Source organism: Myiozetetes cayanensis, unplaced genomic scaffold (genome assembly GCF_022539395.1).
Source record: "Myiozetetes cayanensis isolate MyiCay16 unplaced genomic scaffold, myiCay2020 scf12, whole genome shotgun sequence".
NCBI lineage: Eukaryota > Metazoa > Chordata > Aves > Passeriformes > Tyrannidae > Myiozetetes > Myiozetetes cayanensis.
Window position 1 is genome coordinate 24291352 of NW_026086826.1, and position 16841 is coordinate 24308192.

Here is a 16841-nt window from a genome sequence, read left to right on the forward strand (position 1 = left end):
GGGAGTTGGGAGCAGTGGCCACTCTAACAAGAAGAATACTAATTAGCTGAATGCTCTGTAAGGGCAAGATCTACTGCTCATTGCCCAAGGAAGCAGCCCTGCAGGGAGAGAAACAGCACTCCCCGTAATTAAAAGGCAACCTCAAAACACAAAGAGCCCGTGACTTTACAGATGTGCAACATCCCTAAACAAGGAAGCAGCAAGAGGAGCTCAAAGAACCAGAGGCACCTTTAACATTCAAATTTACCATCTCCTTGCTTCTGGGGCCCTTCCATGTGTTGGGAGGGCAGGAGGAAAGAGGGACTCCTTACTCTCAGCTCAAAGCATTTGGGCCGCACTAAGGCTGTTTAAGTACAAGCCTAAAGTTCAAAGTCATGCCTGGTCCCAGCCTAGGTCAGTTTGCATGTGTTCAGTTTTTAGGGATTAAACTGGATAGCTCAAGTCCATACATGTGTAAGTTTCTGTTTTTCAAAGGTGTGTTGTTTGGCCATCTCTGATGAGCATTCAGAGAGGTGGTAAAAGAAAGATACAGAGAAACTCAGGCCACGCAGCTCCTCTGTTACAATCGAGGGCCTCCAGAAGAAAAGCTGAGCCATTTGTATAGCACAGACCAGCTCTTTTTAACACCAGCCATGAGTTATCAACTCTACAGAATGGTTTCAACCAAAACTTTTCAGCAATTGTCAGTCCATGACAGAAACTGGAGAGGAAAACATTTTGACTCAAAATATTTGAAAACAAGATGTTTAGAGGAAGCATCAAGCACCTCAAGGCACCTTTGAGGGGTGAGAAGAAGGGGCCATGACACACCTGAACAGTGAGACTCTGGGGAAGACATTTTTTCTGAAGCCCCAGTGATGTAATTTCTTCCCTCTGAAAAGGTTTATTAGATTAAAGACAGGAATTAACTGCTCTGGAGAGCTGTGATGTTGTTCTTGGAATAGCTGGGAAATTTCAGTTGATTCTGATAAAACCCACAGAGGATCAGGAGAAGACATTCCAGCAGTAAGGGTGATGGCAGCTCACCTGCCAGAAAGGCTACTGCTGGTCTACCCCTAACTAGAAGGTGAAACAGGATTGGACACATCACTAACTTCAGTCTTACCCAGCTGTGTAATAAAGCAACAGGAAACTCCTCCCTTCAGTTTGAGTAGAGGCCTGCCAGACACAAGGGGCTGCTTGCTGTTCAGCCAGCCAGCACTGTCACCTCTGGCTTAGCTCTGACAAGAAAACATTCTGTCCAAAGGACAAGAATGTCACCCAGGAGAAGCAGCTGAGCAGGCGACAACTGTGAAGGAACAAGGGGCTGCAAATCCCGGCAGGTAGCACAAAGCAAGGCATAAGGTCTGAAGAGCTGACAGTGCAATATGAAGATACTTGGCTGCTGCAAGACACCAAAACCTTCTTGTTCTGTGATGCCCACACACTTTTACCTTGTGGCCCATCCCATCACCACTCTCAAATACATCCCAGGTACTAAATTCAGACTGTATCTGAATTAAGGTCCAGTTGTTAGCTAGGAGAAGCTTCCAGCCATTGTCCAATTAAGCAACAATAAAAGTTGTAATAAACCCCTGCTATTCTAGAATGCTTCCCAAGCCTTACTGCATCCAAGCCCACCAATCCTTCATGCAGTCACTCAGAGATCAGCAGCATATCTCTGCTTTAAGCTCACTCACCTCTTCTATGGCTCAGTGTCACGGACATCACTCTCTCCTATTCTGGCTCAATTCCCAGCCCCGTCAGGGGAAACAGAGTTAAAGGCAATGCTCTGCATCCTGCTGCAGCATTGCTCTGAGACCCAGAAAAAACTCCAACCGTATTCCCAATTAATTCCAAAAAGATCTGCAGACTTGCTCCTTGCTGACACAGGACTGGCAGAGGAAGGCCTGGCTCATCTTACAGCTCTGCTCCCAACCATGGGAAACCTGCAGCTGCAGGACCCAAGTGTGCATATTCCTGGCATGTGGCTCTGTTATTCCTGCTCACAAAAGAGGGAATGCAGTTAACCCAGTTTGAGCTGCATCTGGACAGAACCAGAAGCATGAGCCCTCTATGTATCTGCTTGGGCAGCTGCAGGGTTACCATTCATCTGCAACGAAATCTTACCCGCTTCAGGTCTGCACAGGTCTGAGCAACAACCAGACTCACATCATCACTTCAACCTCTCCCCTTACCAGACCAAACTCCTGGAGTCAAGACCTAACCAACAGTCCCAAAACACAGATAATTGAGATTCCAAGTATTAATGCTTCTGAGTGTCTGTCTGGCTCTGCTCTGTGTTCAGGATCCTCTCTCGCTTGCAGCAAGCCAGCCTCTTTTTACCTTACTTCCCTGCTCAGGAGGTAGCACCAGGGCAGCAGCACACTGAGGAAAAGAGGAACTATGAAATGCAGTGGCTCCAATTCACAGCTATTTCTGTGACTCTAGAGCCAGGAGTAACTATAAGCAAGCTGCTCCTGCCTCCACAAATGGTGCCTCCTTCAGTAACTCCAAATCAGAAGTTCCTCTGACTCATTCTTACTATTGCCTTCTGTCAGACTGACACTCCATGTCACCCCCATGGCTGCCATCCTCCAGTGCCTACTCATAAAGAAAGCAACAAAAGGCAAAAAGAGCCATCCTGTTCTGCTCCAGTTCCTATTATGAACATTCCTGTCCATAACTTGAAGAGGACAGTCTTCATGTTCCTCTTCCTTCATGGTTATCCTGGGCTCCAAAACCAGGATGCACAACAAGGAAGGTCCCCTAATACTGTGAACCAGCACCCAGCTTTGGGCCCTCAGTGCTGAGAGGCAATTGAGACAAGTTTGTGTTGTTGCACATGGGAACATGCCGAGGATCTTCACCTCAGACCCACAACACATCCCTGCTCACTGCAAGCACAAACGTCCCACCCTACCTGCAGCGAGAAGGTCAGTGCAAGCTCCGTCTCCACATGTCCACTCGGGGGCAATACAATCTCATGAGACCGCAGGATGCGCTTGGAGCCCTGTAAGGAAACAAAGTCCATCGGGTGAATTCCCCAGAAGCCAGCCCTTATATCCCACTCCAGTCCTATTTACTGCAAACCAGGAAACGTTGTCAGGGACTACCACAGAGAAGTGAATGGATGGCTCTGCCCTTGCACTTCTGTGAAATATTAATGAGATGAAAGGGAGATATTTGACTAATAAAGATTTGGGCATATTTACTGTCTCTAACTGCAACAATGCAGCTTTTGTTCTGAGGAACCCCAGCACTGAAAAGCTGTGAGTCAACTCCCATCCCTCCAGTTGAAGTCTCATATTTTCACTTCAGCCAATAGGTACAAGGCTCATCATCTCCTGGGTCTGGATGCTGCAGCATTATGCTTAAATCCCCAGCGTTAGCCACGACAGACTGGGCTTTTCTGTTTGTGCACACAACTCTCCCTGGGGAAAGCGAAGACTTTAACCTGTTTAAACAACTGCGAGTAGCTGGGGATATAAAAGAAAAAAAAATCCACTAAGCATCTCAGTCGAGTCTGGAGACCTAATGTATCTCAGGGCAACTCCAAATCAGCCCTGTGTGTGGGTTGCCATATATTAACAGAGTCACTGGGCTATTTACTGTGTGAGTGTTTCATCTCAGGGAATGTTTGAGGGAAAACTAGCAGGAAAACATGACAGACTGCTGCCTAGCAAACCCTTCTGCATTGTTCAAACAGTGGCAAGTTTCAGAGGTCTCTGGCTCACTGTTCTGCTGAGGCTGCAGATCTGGCTTTGTCCAGACAGGCTGATCTCCCAGAAGCACAGAACTGCAGCTCGCAAAAAAGCAGCATCTGGGAAATCGGAGACAGACTGGGGGCGTCAACACCTCCAAGCTACATCCAAAGGGAAGTGTGGTCTGCTCATATCAGCCTCGAACGGCATCACGAGATGAGACAGCAGCAGAGCTTCGTTTACATCCCTTCCTCCCCAAACGCATCACTCAGGCGGCCAGAGCAAATGCTGTGATCTGCAGTGGTGCCTCAGTTCCTGCACAGCACCAGCTCCTCTGTGGAAAAGCTGAGGTGCCTGAGCTCCAGCAGATCAGAAGACAGACAGCAGAGCAGAGCAAGGGACCGAAGGGCTGCCCCCAGGCCAAGCAGCACATGTGAAAGTGAAGCACAGCGAGCCTGGCCGCTGGCAACAGTGGCAGCTGCTCCATCTGTGCAAAGCTCCTAATAGCAGCAATCTTGCTTTACTGGTTACGCAACCTGAAATCTAATGAAAGACCAAATGTAGTTGCTTTCAAAAGACCGCAGCAGATAAACAGAGCAACGGCTTGGGAAACACAGTTGACAACTCTTTGAACATCACTGTTCAGGAGGCTGCAAGGAGACACGGGAAATGCAGGTAAGATGCTCTCATTAGGTCTGAGTTCACTCATCCCCTCTGGAAGGACTCCAGTGTCTGACACCTCTTGTGCGATTCCCCACACAAAGGCAGTGAGTCATTTGACAGAGATCACAGAGTTGATGATCCAGTATCACCAGGCTCAAACAATAGCCATGTCAGAAACCTGAGCGCTGGCAAATGAAGCATCCCTGAAACAGCCTGTCAGCATCATAACCTGCAAGCTATAAAGGGACTTTTAATAGCAGGGCTTCAAACCTGCCTGTGTCTGACAGCTGCACTGCTACTGACATCACATCCCAAAGAAATACGGGTGCAGTGCCCCACAAGTGATATCCAAGGTGAGGAACTCTCTGGACAATGGTCATTCCAGCCACTCTCACCTCTAGGTCAACGGGACAGGGCAAAATAAGGATATCCTGGTGCTGTGAGCTGCAGCCTAGGACTTGGCAGATGCACATCCTGAACAGGGCAAGTCCTTCTGCCTTCACACCAAGGCAGATCCCAGAGGAACGGGGAGAGGACCGCTCAGGTTCCAGCATCTGAATTACTGCAGCCAGGCAGGTCACAACACGTACCCAAAAAGCCCCATGTGTTAAAACTCCCTTTGGACTTGCAGGTCTGGGGCAAGCTTTCACCCACAGGAAGTGCAAGCAGTAACCTGGGTAGCAAAAGAAGGTTTTGCTCTAGTAAAAGCTACTGAATTCTCCCACCCACATCTGACATGCTCAGGGTGTAGGATCATTCACTGACAAGACTCAAGTCCTCATAGCGATGCATTCACCATCCAGGAGCACAAACATATGGAAAGCTTTCAGCCTTGACAAGCAGTATCTGTCAGCCTGGAAACCCACAGCGGTGCCTCTTCCAAGGTTCCCTCAAATCTAGGTGTGTGAAGCAACTCCCTGCCTTTCTACTCACTGCATGGCTGCATGAACCCACTCCAACACAGAGGGGCACATTTCTGCCCCAGCTGGATAACTCATGGAGATGAGAGATACCAATTAAATCCTCAGCTGCGTGTTTTTGTCCCACAGCTTTCACCTTCTGAGCTACGTTTTGTGTGCTTTGACACAACCAGATCTCTGCAGGGGTTTGCCTAGTTCTTTATTTGAAAAGCAGCAGCTTTTCCAGCACGGTTAATGGTATTTTTCTACTTATAGGTCTGCTAGGCTTCTACTCGTTAAGCACTTCAGCATTTGCAGCGGTGGGAGCACGTGAGCCGAGCTGATGCTGTGACGCACGGTGGAACCGAGTCCCCTTCCTTCCCAGCCTGCCTCCAGGCAGTGTGACCTACATGAAGCCACCTAATTAAACGGCACAAACGTATGCTGTAAAGTGGGTTATTTACCTAGGATGACAGCTGTATTTCAGGGAAACAAATTAACATGTACAGGCACGATACAAATCCACTGACAAGGACCTGGCTACGGACTCAACAGCAGAGCTGCCCACCAGCAAAGGAAGGCCCATACTCCAGACCCCCCAAACCAGGACCACAAAGTTACCACGATGTTCATCCCCAAAGTGAGCATGTTAAATGAAGAACCAGGCTCAGATTTAATGCCAGTTCGGGAAGAAGGGGTGACAGCATATGATCTGTAAAGAGCATTTTTACATGCAAATTAGCTCATGCTGAGCCATCAGTGAACAATATTCTTCGCTTACAACAGCGAAACGTGTTAGGGGGAAGGGTCAGAAGAGACTGCACACATCCAGAATGCCCTGATATACTTGGGAAGAAGTCTGTGGCTGCAATGGACCTTACGTGGAGGTGAAGCTCAGTTTGGGCATCTGCCAGTATTTTTAGTCAAACACCACAATTCTTAGAACTGAGCAACAATTACCTGCATTTTGACAGCAATGACCCCAGAAATAAGCTCCTTATCCAATTCCTTTAAGACTACCAGTTTCTTTAATGTCAAGCTGCACAACCTGCAAACAGGAACAGAAAAGAAAGTTACAATCATGCCTGAAAAAGGAAAAGCTCTGAACAGCTTTTACATACAGCATTATCCCGATTTGAGGGTGAACAGGCTCTGGACACAAGCCACACACTGATACAGACATAAAGACAGCAGAAATATATGAGGCTTCCCTGGCTTCTCAAACTCAATTTCTCCAACTTTTCATAAATACATCTCTGATACAGACCCACGGCCACATGAGAGCGCCACGTAGCACTGACTTTCACAGATCACAGCCTGGGAACCTTGCCCCCAGTCAGACCAAAAGCTTCAGGGTCAGAGGAATTAAATTCCAGCAATATAAAAGCACTGGGTCAGTCTAATTTTAAACTCATCTACAAAGCTCTCCTAGATTGTTGGCTTTTTCAGTTTCAGACTCCTAGCTCCCAAAGATCTTGCTCCCGCCTCCTGTCAACCCAGGAATTCTCCTCCTCGTCCCCAAACACAAGTGCAAGTGGCTCAGGCGTCTCTAATGGGAAAGGGGGAAAAAGGAAAAAGAAAGAAGAAGAGGACACAAGCAGTGCCCTCTGGCCCTGGTGTTCACATGGCATGCATATGCAAGTAAATCACATTCTTTACCCAGGCAATGCTACATTGTTCTGGTTAAAGCTGTTTGCACTTCCAGAGCAGGGAGCTTGGGAGCGGATGAAGTTCGGGATTTGGTGCAGCCCAGTCAAGGTTCTGAGGTAACAGGATCACTGTAATGGCACTGTCACAATTTCACACAAGTTACCACCAGCTGGGGGAATTCAGAAGGCATACCCATAAACAAACTTCAGGGAAAGATAAACCTGAAGCAAAGGCAGCTCAGTTTGAGGAGAGCAGAGGCCAGAGAAAGTTGTTGGGTGGGCTTTAGTGACCAGCCATCATCTGTCACGCTGGCCAGGAGCCAGTGTGTCTGGTCTTTGTCCGGTCCCTCCTCCATGGCATGGGCATCTTTGGCCTCTGACATGCAAATGTTAGCAGGTTTCAGCATGGCTCCTCTGAAACCCACTGCAGAGCTCTTTCTCCCACATCAGGTGTAACTGAGGGGTGTTCATTAAAGGGTCAAGTCCAGCAGTAGATGGGAAGGGAAGAGGACCTGATGCTGGATTTTGGAGCGTGCCCAAGAAAGCACTAGCACAAGTGCTACTGACTGAAGCCTGCACTTGAACCACAGGACTCCACACTGGTGCCAGGATACCAACAAGTCAGCACTGCCAAGGGTGACTTGAACCTCCACCACCTTCTCACCACAGTGGGAAGCTGAAACATTGCTTTGCTGCAATGCCTGAAGGTTGACATGATCAGCCTGGGTGCAAAACCGCAGAGGAGATGCAGCTAAAGGCTCTTCCTGACAGGAGCCGTGGCAGATGTTGAAGCAAGTGCTGCTTGTCTCATCCAGAAACACCCATGGCTTTGCCTGAACTCTGGAACACAGTTAGCAACACGGAAGGGCCAGTCTGAGCTCTTACGAGCTGCAGTCAAACACCTCTCCAAACAATCCCTGCCAGCCTCTTCTCCATCCCAGCCCATGCCATCTGCTATGCCTGCTCATTTGCAAAGCACTGGTTCTTGCTATCAGCCCCCAAAAACCAAGAGAAAGAGAGATCTACAAGCTCTCTCCTTTGCTGAATTTTGCATCAGAAGACAGCAAAGCCAGGGATGCTGCAGAAATTACAAGGGAGGTGGGAAAACTGGGTCTGCCTGGGCCTCTGTCCCCCTTTGTCACACCCCCAAGCAGCTGTGTGCAGTGTCACTGGGACAAACGTGCTGGAGAGGGCGTTGGGTGCTGGAGGAGGGCCGGCAGAAGCGGGCAGGACAACTGCAGCTGGGCTGGGCTGACAGAGGGGAACCAAGCGCCCTTTCCCCACAGCCAGAGCCTCCCCCGAGCGAAGCAGGAGAGACCAGCACGTTCAACTGCAAACCCAAGTGTCCCTGGGCACTGGAAATCTGTGAAAGATGAAACTGCATCCTTCAACCTGGAGGGCAGGAGAGGGTGCTGGCTTTCCCTCTTCATCCTGAACAAAACGGCAAGCACAGGCACACGTGGCTGCTGCCGTGAACCAGCCAGGCCAGGATCTGGAGGAAGGAGGCTGTGAAGCCGTTTGTTTTCTTTGTAATGCTGTAGCTGGAGGACAATTGTGCTCAGCTTGCCAAAACCCACAGAGCTTGGGCCAGTCAGGTGCTGAGAGCAGAGGTAGGACAACACACTGGCATTGTCTCAGCTGACGGGCAAGGAACAAAGGCCTTTTCTCTCCAGCCCCGAGTTCGAGAATGGACAAGGTACAGGAAGAAACAATGATGTTCTCAGCACACACAACAGAGCACAAGGAGGGCGTTCTGTTCTCAGCTGGGCATTCCTTCAATTCATCATTTATGAGCTTTGATCAAGCCCTGTGGAGCACTTGCTGCTTGGGAAAAAAATTGATCAGAAAAACAAAAGCAGTTAAAAAAGACATGGGACACATCTGCTTTCTTTATCCCTCATGGCTGGGCTGCTGGTACTAAAAGGCACTTCACACAAAAAAAACAATGAAATGTTTATCCTCTCCATCAGCGGGGGTGTGTGGGGGATGGATAAAAATCAGATTTTAAATCCCATCAAATCACTTTTACTCTCAACATACTTATTGTTTCAGGTCAGCTTACAAATGAAAACAACCTTCAGAATATGTGGTAGAAAGGGGCCATATCTTACTCAAATCATCACACAAAGGCATATGCCAAGTGTGTCAACTGCGTCCAGAGCCAGTGTGGTCTCCCTGCCACGAGCACATGGATTCCTGAACTACTCACACACTCAGGCACAGCAAGGATTTGTGTCATAACTGCCTCTGATAATGGTGGCACCTCCTTACATACACTTTTCTTTCGCCTTGGTTTTGCTGTAAGTTCATCAAGTCTTAGGGATCAGGAGAAGGACTGGTCTCACAAGCACTTCTATCAACAAGCCTGTTGAGGTTAGATGCTGGTAAGAAAAACAGGACAGACACAAGTGGATGTGGAAAGATCCACCTGGCTACGTTCAGAATAAGGCTACAGTCAGAGGTTTTTAACACATATAGCCATGATCCCTGTGAACACATAAAATAATCTATCATATACGCACAAGGGAACTAGGGAAGGCTCAAGTCTGGATCTGAAAGAGCCTGTAGATTTTAAAAGCCTGGGACTGCAATACAGGAGGTGCAGAGAAACTTTCTTTGCATGTTTGTTTCAGCAGTGACCTACAGTTGCATGGGGGGCGGGCGGTTAGCTAGCAAAAGCACAGAGTTAGCTGAAGCAGTGTTAAATAAGGGCAGTGGAAATCTGAGAGCCAATACTTCCAGCCTTTTTTGAAGGTTTATCGTAGATCTCCCTGCTAGGAGCACAGCTGGGTCCCACACAGCAGCAGGCACTGCCTGCTGAGGAGCTTGTGTCCCCTCCGGTCACTCACGTGCCCCTCATGGCGAGCAGGCACAAGTTACTTGCCTGACCCCATTCTCAGGTTAACAAATCACGCTTAAAGCATTCTACAACAGAACTCCATCTTTTTACATCACTGCTGCAAGAACACAGTTTTAAAGAGGAAACCTGGACCTGACCCAACGGTTTCAACTCGCCTTGCTGATGCAAGTCGTGCCGAGTAGCTTCATCACGAGCTCTTTGCTTAAGGAGGCAGCTATCCACAAAAACATAACATTTGGTAACCGAGATTCGGCAGACGTGTCCAGAACAACAAATAAAGAGTTGCATTCTTTGCTCGCTGGATGTTTTGCTTTTGCATCCCTCTGTGTAGGAAAATCAGGAAAATAAACCCCCTCCAAGAAAGAGTCTGCCTCGCTGAATTAAATGCCTGTTTCTCCACAGGGAGCACAGTAATTGCAGCGAGACCTCGCTCATGCAGAGACAGTCGAATCAACAGGAAGGAAAAAGTAAAAATTAAAGACTTGCATTTTAATTAAACCCCACAGAAGTAGAGATAATAACAGGATGCATCCATAGCTATAGGGGACTCCAAGTGCAAGATGGGAGCTGGGGCAGGAAGACTCTAATACACAGAAATCTTTTGTCCAAGTTAAAAGCTGTGAAGATATTGTCCCCAGAGAAAAGTGTTTCATGCCAAGAGTGCTCTCCTCCGAGGTCTGAAAACCTCAATCAGCCGACGGCTATAAGGAAGAATTGGTTTCCATTTGGCCACTGGACAATTTCACCTAATCCAAGTTACTTCAGCATTTTGGGACTAGCCTCGTGCTTTCAACATCAACTTTTGAGTGTTTTGCTCTGAGCTGACACTTTACACCCAAGTCAGTCCCCAAAAAAATCACGAGCCACTCAAAGGAGAAGTGGGGGGAGACACCCGCCTACACATGCACTTGCCCAGACAAACAGAGCCATTCTGCACATAACTATGGGGTGCCTGTGCAGGAGAGGCTGGAGTGAAGAGCCCTGCACAGCATTTTTCAGAGACAGCTGCTTCAGCAAGGTAGGAACGTATGCAGTGCACGAACAGTCGACTGCACAAGCAGTTTCTTGTGCCTGCTCCACACGTGCCCAGGAAGTGAACAACAGCACATGGATGAACCTGTTGCTGCACTTACATGCTAAAGGCAGGGCTCTGTTCTGGCTTAGGAGTTAGCTTTGGGACAAAGGAAGGGAGGAAGTGCTGTCCTCTGATACCAGAGTGGGGCCTCCAGGTAAGGTCAGCAGTGACAGGAGCTGCAGGAAGATGCTTCCTCACTTTCCAAAGCTTAATGTGCTAATTTAATCTGTGATCTAAAAAGTGATCTAATCTTGGTCCCATTCTCAGGGAAGTTCCAAGGCAAGATGAAATTAGGAGAAGAGGCAGAGGTCAAGCAACCCAATTTATGTCATGCCAGAAACATAAGCTGAGCAACCTGTAAAGAAACCAAACAGTCCTTCATTCACACTTCCAACCAAGCCACCTTTAGTCAGCTGTTCTAGCTACAGATCCATTTAAGTAAGGTTTAAGAAAACAATTGCAGAGCCAGTATTTCCACTGTTCTTTTTCTCAAGCATCTTGAAATCCTCTTCCCAGCATTAATATAGAGAATTAAGCTCTCAGGATTCTAGAGACTAAGATCCATAGAAATGCTGTAGCAAGCGGGTCTTGTTCAGACAGGTAAGAGGACGGCAGATGTTTTACGCAACCGGCTCTACCCCGGACCTCAGAAGGACACACATGTACAGCCAGACACTATCCTTTTATAGGTGAAATACTGTCCTGCTCTCTTCAAATATATTACAAAGTATGCCTGCTCTAAACAGAGCATACAAAAGGGGTGGGTGTCTCAAAGCTTTGCAGATCAGCAAAAATTTTTACAAGATCCTAGAACTCTGCATGGGCACATTTGCTACTTGAATTTAATAGGATCCAAGTAGTAAAACGCATCCAAGCTTACATATTCCAGTCCAGCATATCATTTGGAAAATGCCGAGAGATGTCCACCTTCATTAGGCAAGACATTGCTGGCTGGCTCTAGGGGACTCTTCAAGGGCAAAAAGAGATCAGGATTCCTGCAAGCCAAACAATCCAGCCCACAAAACACAGTTTACATATTCTATTGGCACTTCTCATTTCTTAGTGCTTCAGTGGTCTGGGAAGGAAAGGGCACTACTGAGACACAGCCATGCTGGTGAAACCCACAGGGGTTAAAGCTGCATCTCCGCAGTTTCACATACTCTTCAGGTAGCCAAGCAAAATTTCTTGTGAGCTGGCAGCTGTGCCACACCATGTTCTGACAACCTGACCGAGATGTGATGTATTCCAAGTCACACTAGCAGGAAATCAGCGTGTCTGTCACCAGCTGCTCACCTTCAGGTACATGCTCTGAACTGTGCTACCAAGAAACAGCAGCTTTCTCTCCCTTTAAGAAGTCATCTCAGCAAGAGCAGAAGCAGGGCTCAGCACATCTGTTGCACTCAGTCAGATCTCAGTTCCTAAACACACACACTTACACATTTGGCTTCTCACTCTTCATTTTTATGGTTTCAAACCCCTTTACAGGGTCACTTAGAGGGGGGAAAAAACTCAACCAGCTACAAAGCAGGGACTAGGTTTGTTTCTCGTGCATGCAATGAAGTGTAAAGGAGTTAGGTAAACTCACCTATGTGTTCACACCACGCTGCCTGCAAAATCAAGCACAGGCCTAAGTGTAGTTAAATACACCTCTCCTGGCTTGCCTCCTCCAAACCCTGCATCCAGAACAACAGGACTGCATGGCAACCTTGATACCAAAGTGAGCATAAATGAAAGCACCTACGGTACTGGTGAATTAGGTCTGATCAATATTGTTAGTTTTGAGGCAGTAAGAAGGTGCTTTATTAGCCTTAAAGACTAAAGCCAGCAAATAATGAAAAGTTGATTCATAGTTAAGACTCCTTTGACAGACATGAAGATTACACTTTCTATATTACAGAAGACACAAACACACCTGATGTTCATTGTACTAATTTAGTAGTAGCTGCAACAGCCAGAGGCACCACCATCAAGCAGTAAGATGGAGACAGACCAGGAATAACCACATCCATCTGACCAAAAGCCGGGGTAGCTATGGGTCTAACAAGCTTGCAGAGATATCCATGGACTGCAGTAGAGCCCAGAAACCCTTAAAGTGCTGAAATGCCCACCTCCCATTTGAGCACCTACTGAACACAGTCAAAACACCTCCTCAGGGAGGACAAGCCTTTAGGAGTGGGCTGGTCAACCATTTCTGTAGCTAGGGCTGCAATTCTCAGCTAGCCAGCAACAAGGCAAAGGCACAACCCACTAAACTGATGTGAGCCAGCCAGGGTGGAGGGCAGCTCCCACCACGTGCCTCACACATTGGTGCAAAAGCATAGACACAAATGAGCAAATGAGTCACGCCCCAAACCAAAAGGACACTGAGAGGAGGAACGCAAAAAAACAAACCAGGGGGTGGGGTATAAGGAGGAGAGACCTTCACAGCTGGAACATATCCAACAGCCCTCCACTCCCTAGCTCACCCCTCCCTTGCATGCCTTCCTTATGCAACCTGCCTTCTCTCTGGCCTCCTGCTCCAGACAGCAGTGCCTGTCACACAGCAGCCCGGTCACCCGGGATCGACTATTCCAGGCATGCTACAGGAACACTCCCTGCCTGTCAGGAGCCAGTCCCATCTGTCCCTGAACCCTGAGGGACTAGCAGGAGCTGCCCAAAGTCACCAGTCGATGAAAAGGACCATCAGAGCTAAAGGCTTCCTGGTTAAGTCCAATTTGCCTCAGGGCACAAAGCAGCACATCGGTCCTCGTTTTTACCAGCATCCCTCTCCCAAGCTGACAGTGCTGCAGCCACCTGCAAGAACAAAGCCAGCACCCAGTCTTCCAGCACACACCCAAGAAAATCCTGGCAGTGGTAGCCAGCTCTGTTACAGGCACCTGTCAGTGAGACAAAAGGGTTAAAGAAAGTGCCTCAGGGCACATGTTTTCTCCAGCATGTACCTAGTCCAGATAACCCTCACTCTCTTCTCTGTCCTCTCCTCCACCACAACTATGCCTCAACCCTGAGCACAGCATCCCCAAACACAGTGGCAGCAGAATCAGGCTGGGAGCTGTAACATCTCCACAGCAACTGGGGATGTCACAGCCTGCACGTGACCAGTTCTCCTCATCCATGCAGCAAATGAGACCAGCTCCTTCGACAGCCTGCTTGTTCCTGCTCACTCCCTCTGGAGCAGAGTGATGGCAAATCCTCCTTCACTACTGCGTCAAGAACTCTGTTCTCCAAACAATCACTTCCCCAGCAGCTCCCCTGACCCATCCCACCAAGAAGCCAGAGTGCAGGCAGATTCAGAGGATGTCTTGCACCACTTAGCCTGGTTTAGTATTCAATATTTTCTTTTCGATAACAGGAAGCACAAGTCTCCAAGTACTCTTGCACTCGACTACTTTCAAACTGTTAGGTGCCATTCTGATTTTGTTCCCACTGCTGAACTGGCCCACAGAGAGAACTTGCTTCTTCACCACCCAGTGCTGTGCTCTCTGCAACACTCCTGTTACCCTGTGGAACCCTGGGGACACAGCACAGTCCCAGACACAGCACACACTGTCCCTTTAGAGATCAGGGCTGAGCCTGAAATATCCTGATCTTCCCTGCTGTCTGTAAATCAGTCATCAAGAGGAAAAAACTATGCCAACAAGAGCCTTGACTTGGAGCCCATGTCAGATGAGCCTGTAACAAAGGGCTCGGGTTATCTGTCACTATGATCTCTTCATCATAAGAAAACAGGACTAAGAAGCCTCCAGCTAAGAAAGCACTCAAGGAAAAACAGATGGCTTCTTGGTGTACCCAAATCTGAGCTTCCTCTCAAGGCATGAACAACTTGCCATCTCTCTGCCTTATTTCTCTCCACTTCAAATAGCTTCCACATCACCTGATCGCAGAGGAGAGCAGAACAGCCTGTCACTCCAGAGACCAGACTGGCTCATGCCATGGGTCACATCAAATTACTTCTCATTCAGTCATCTAAGAACAATTCCCAGTTCATGAGCAAGTCAGGCACATACACTGCCCTCCCAGTCAAAGCCAAGATCCTGATGCCACATAATTCTTAAGACTTGGTGCTTCTGTGGAAGACAACCACCTTACACCACTGTGAATAAAAAAGACTGTCTGAAACCTGTTGTAGGAGTTTTTTAAAAGGAATTTTGGAGGTGGGGTTTACATTTATTTTTGAGCTTGCTTTTCCTTGGACCCAAGGCAGCAAAGCCACGGCAGGTGGCCCATTCCTAACAGACCGTTTTCTGTAACCTTGATTTAAACCAGTTGCATCAAGTGCCAGTGAACATCGCTTTGTTTGTGAAGTTTGCCATGTGGCCCAACGTATGCAAGCTGGGAGAACCACGCAGGCATAATTTAGACCCTAAATGTCTGTTTGCTTTTTTACTGAGAACTCAGTGTCCTACAAGAATACAGGCAGAACAGGCAGCAGCACTAAAAAACATCTGTGAACTTTGATGGTACATTTGGTATTAGCCAGCATAGCAATCAAATATGCAAAGCATCTCACTGGCAGGCCTGCTTTCAGACTAGGAGAACACTTCACAGATCCCAATACCATTCTCATTGCAGCAAGTTTGTCCAAGCCTGCCATTCTGGCCTTCTTCCAGATGGGCATGTGCAGCCAACCACCCCAATACCTCGCAGAGCCAATTGTCTACACTGTTTTATTAATTGCCCCCTGTTTAATGCTGGCTCCTTCCTTCTCTGACTCCAGAGATTAATGGGATGACAGAAAGAAATACCAGAATTCATTACCCAAGTTAGAAACAAATTTTTTTTTTTTGCAAAATTCTCATCATGCCTCAAATACAACAGAACTATTTAACACCCCAAAGTATGACTTCTCTCCAGCATGCAGATGTTCCAAAAATACAGCACTAGCAACCCCAACTACAGGGAAGGAGCAGCAAAGGGAAAACAAACCCCAAATCCCAATGTATTCAACAGCAGTCAAAAGGAAGGTTAGGAGAACCACCAGCTCCACGAAGAACAATCTCCACAGCTGTACCAAACACTCTGAGTAACTCTCACAGCCCCTCAGTTGTGTGCTCTGATAGCACCAAGCTCCTCTGAGCCCCACAGCTCTGGCTCATCTGTGCACAGGTGCTTTAAATATGGGACTGCAATGCTGGCCACAGCTCAAAGGATGCTTCCAAATCAAACACATTAAACAGTTATAAAAGGAAGGTGGTTCTTTCCCAGAAGAATTTATTTAACTGTGATGGTTTTTACAAGGCAACGACACACAGCTGACAAAGCAGCCTCCATCAGTGCTAAATATAATTCAAAAAGAGCTCTGGATCCTGCCACTTAAGCTGGGGAACTCTATTCAGTATTTAACACACTGGAAACATTGGTTAACGTCCCTCAAATTGGAACAAAACACCCAGGGTAAAGCAGCTGAAAGGTTCTGTCCTTGGCAGATTTGTCTCCCTGGAAAGGAAGGTGCAAACCAAGAGGAGCTTTGCAACATTAACAGTGGTCAAAAAAGGTCTGAAAATGCCAAAGCATTCAGCGCTCCTTGCAAGGAAAGAAATGCCTCTTGATGCCTCTGACTGAAGCTGCATTTTGCTCCAGCACATATCCCTTGCATTTCTACCATCAAATATTCTGGGCAGCACTTGCTCATTTGCCACACAGTCTGTTGGAGTGCTCAGAAAAGCACAGATAAGCTGGGAAGGAAATTACCAAAGAAGAGGAATAAGGGTCTAATGAGATTTTAAAAGCCAAATAGTTAAACACATTACCCCAGCTGATGCAAGAATGAGATGGCTGAACTGAAACTACCAGCACTACTGCCAGGGATGGAACTTCAGCAGTAACCAGAAGCAATATTTTAACTTCCAAAACCAGCTGAACTGAACAGGCTTACAGAGAGTGCAGCGCCCAGCCTGCTGCCAAGCACAACACAAGCTCTCCAACTGCAGCCCTGAAAACTACAGAACCCACCAAAAGTGCACTAATGAACAGAAATCGTGATCTCTTTAGTCTTTAAAGATAACCCGTGGAGGT

The 16841-nt window shown here is 47.7% G+C and overlaps 1 protein-coding gene across 10 annotated transcripts in view; it reads right to left on the reverse strand.

Annotated features, from left to right (window-relative positions):
- PACS2 (phosphofurin acidic cluster sorting protein 2) overlaps positions 1-16841 on the reverse strand; it is a 78749-nt gene that overhangs the window by 44722 nt on the left and 17186 nt on the right. For all 10 annotated transcript variants that reach the window (XM_050306777.1, XM_050306772.1, XM_050306771.1 and 7 more), the window contains exons 2-3: positions 6206-6293; positions 2903-2992 (exon numbers count right to left, since the gene is read on the reverse strand). In XM_050306777.1, coding sequence (XP_050162734.1) covers positions 2903-2992; positions 6206-6293 — 178 coding nt within the window. The remainder of the gene's footprint in view (positions 1-2902; positions 2993-6205; positions 6294-16841) is intronic.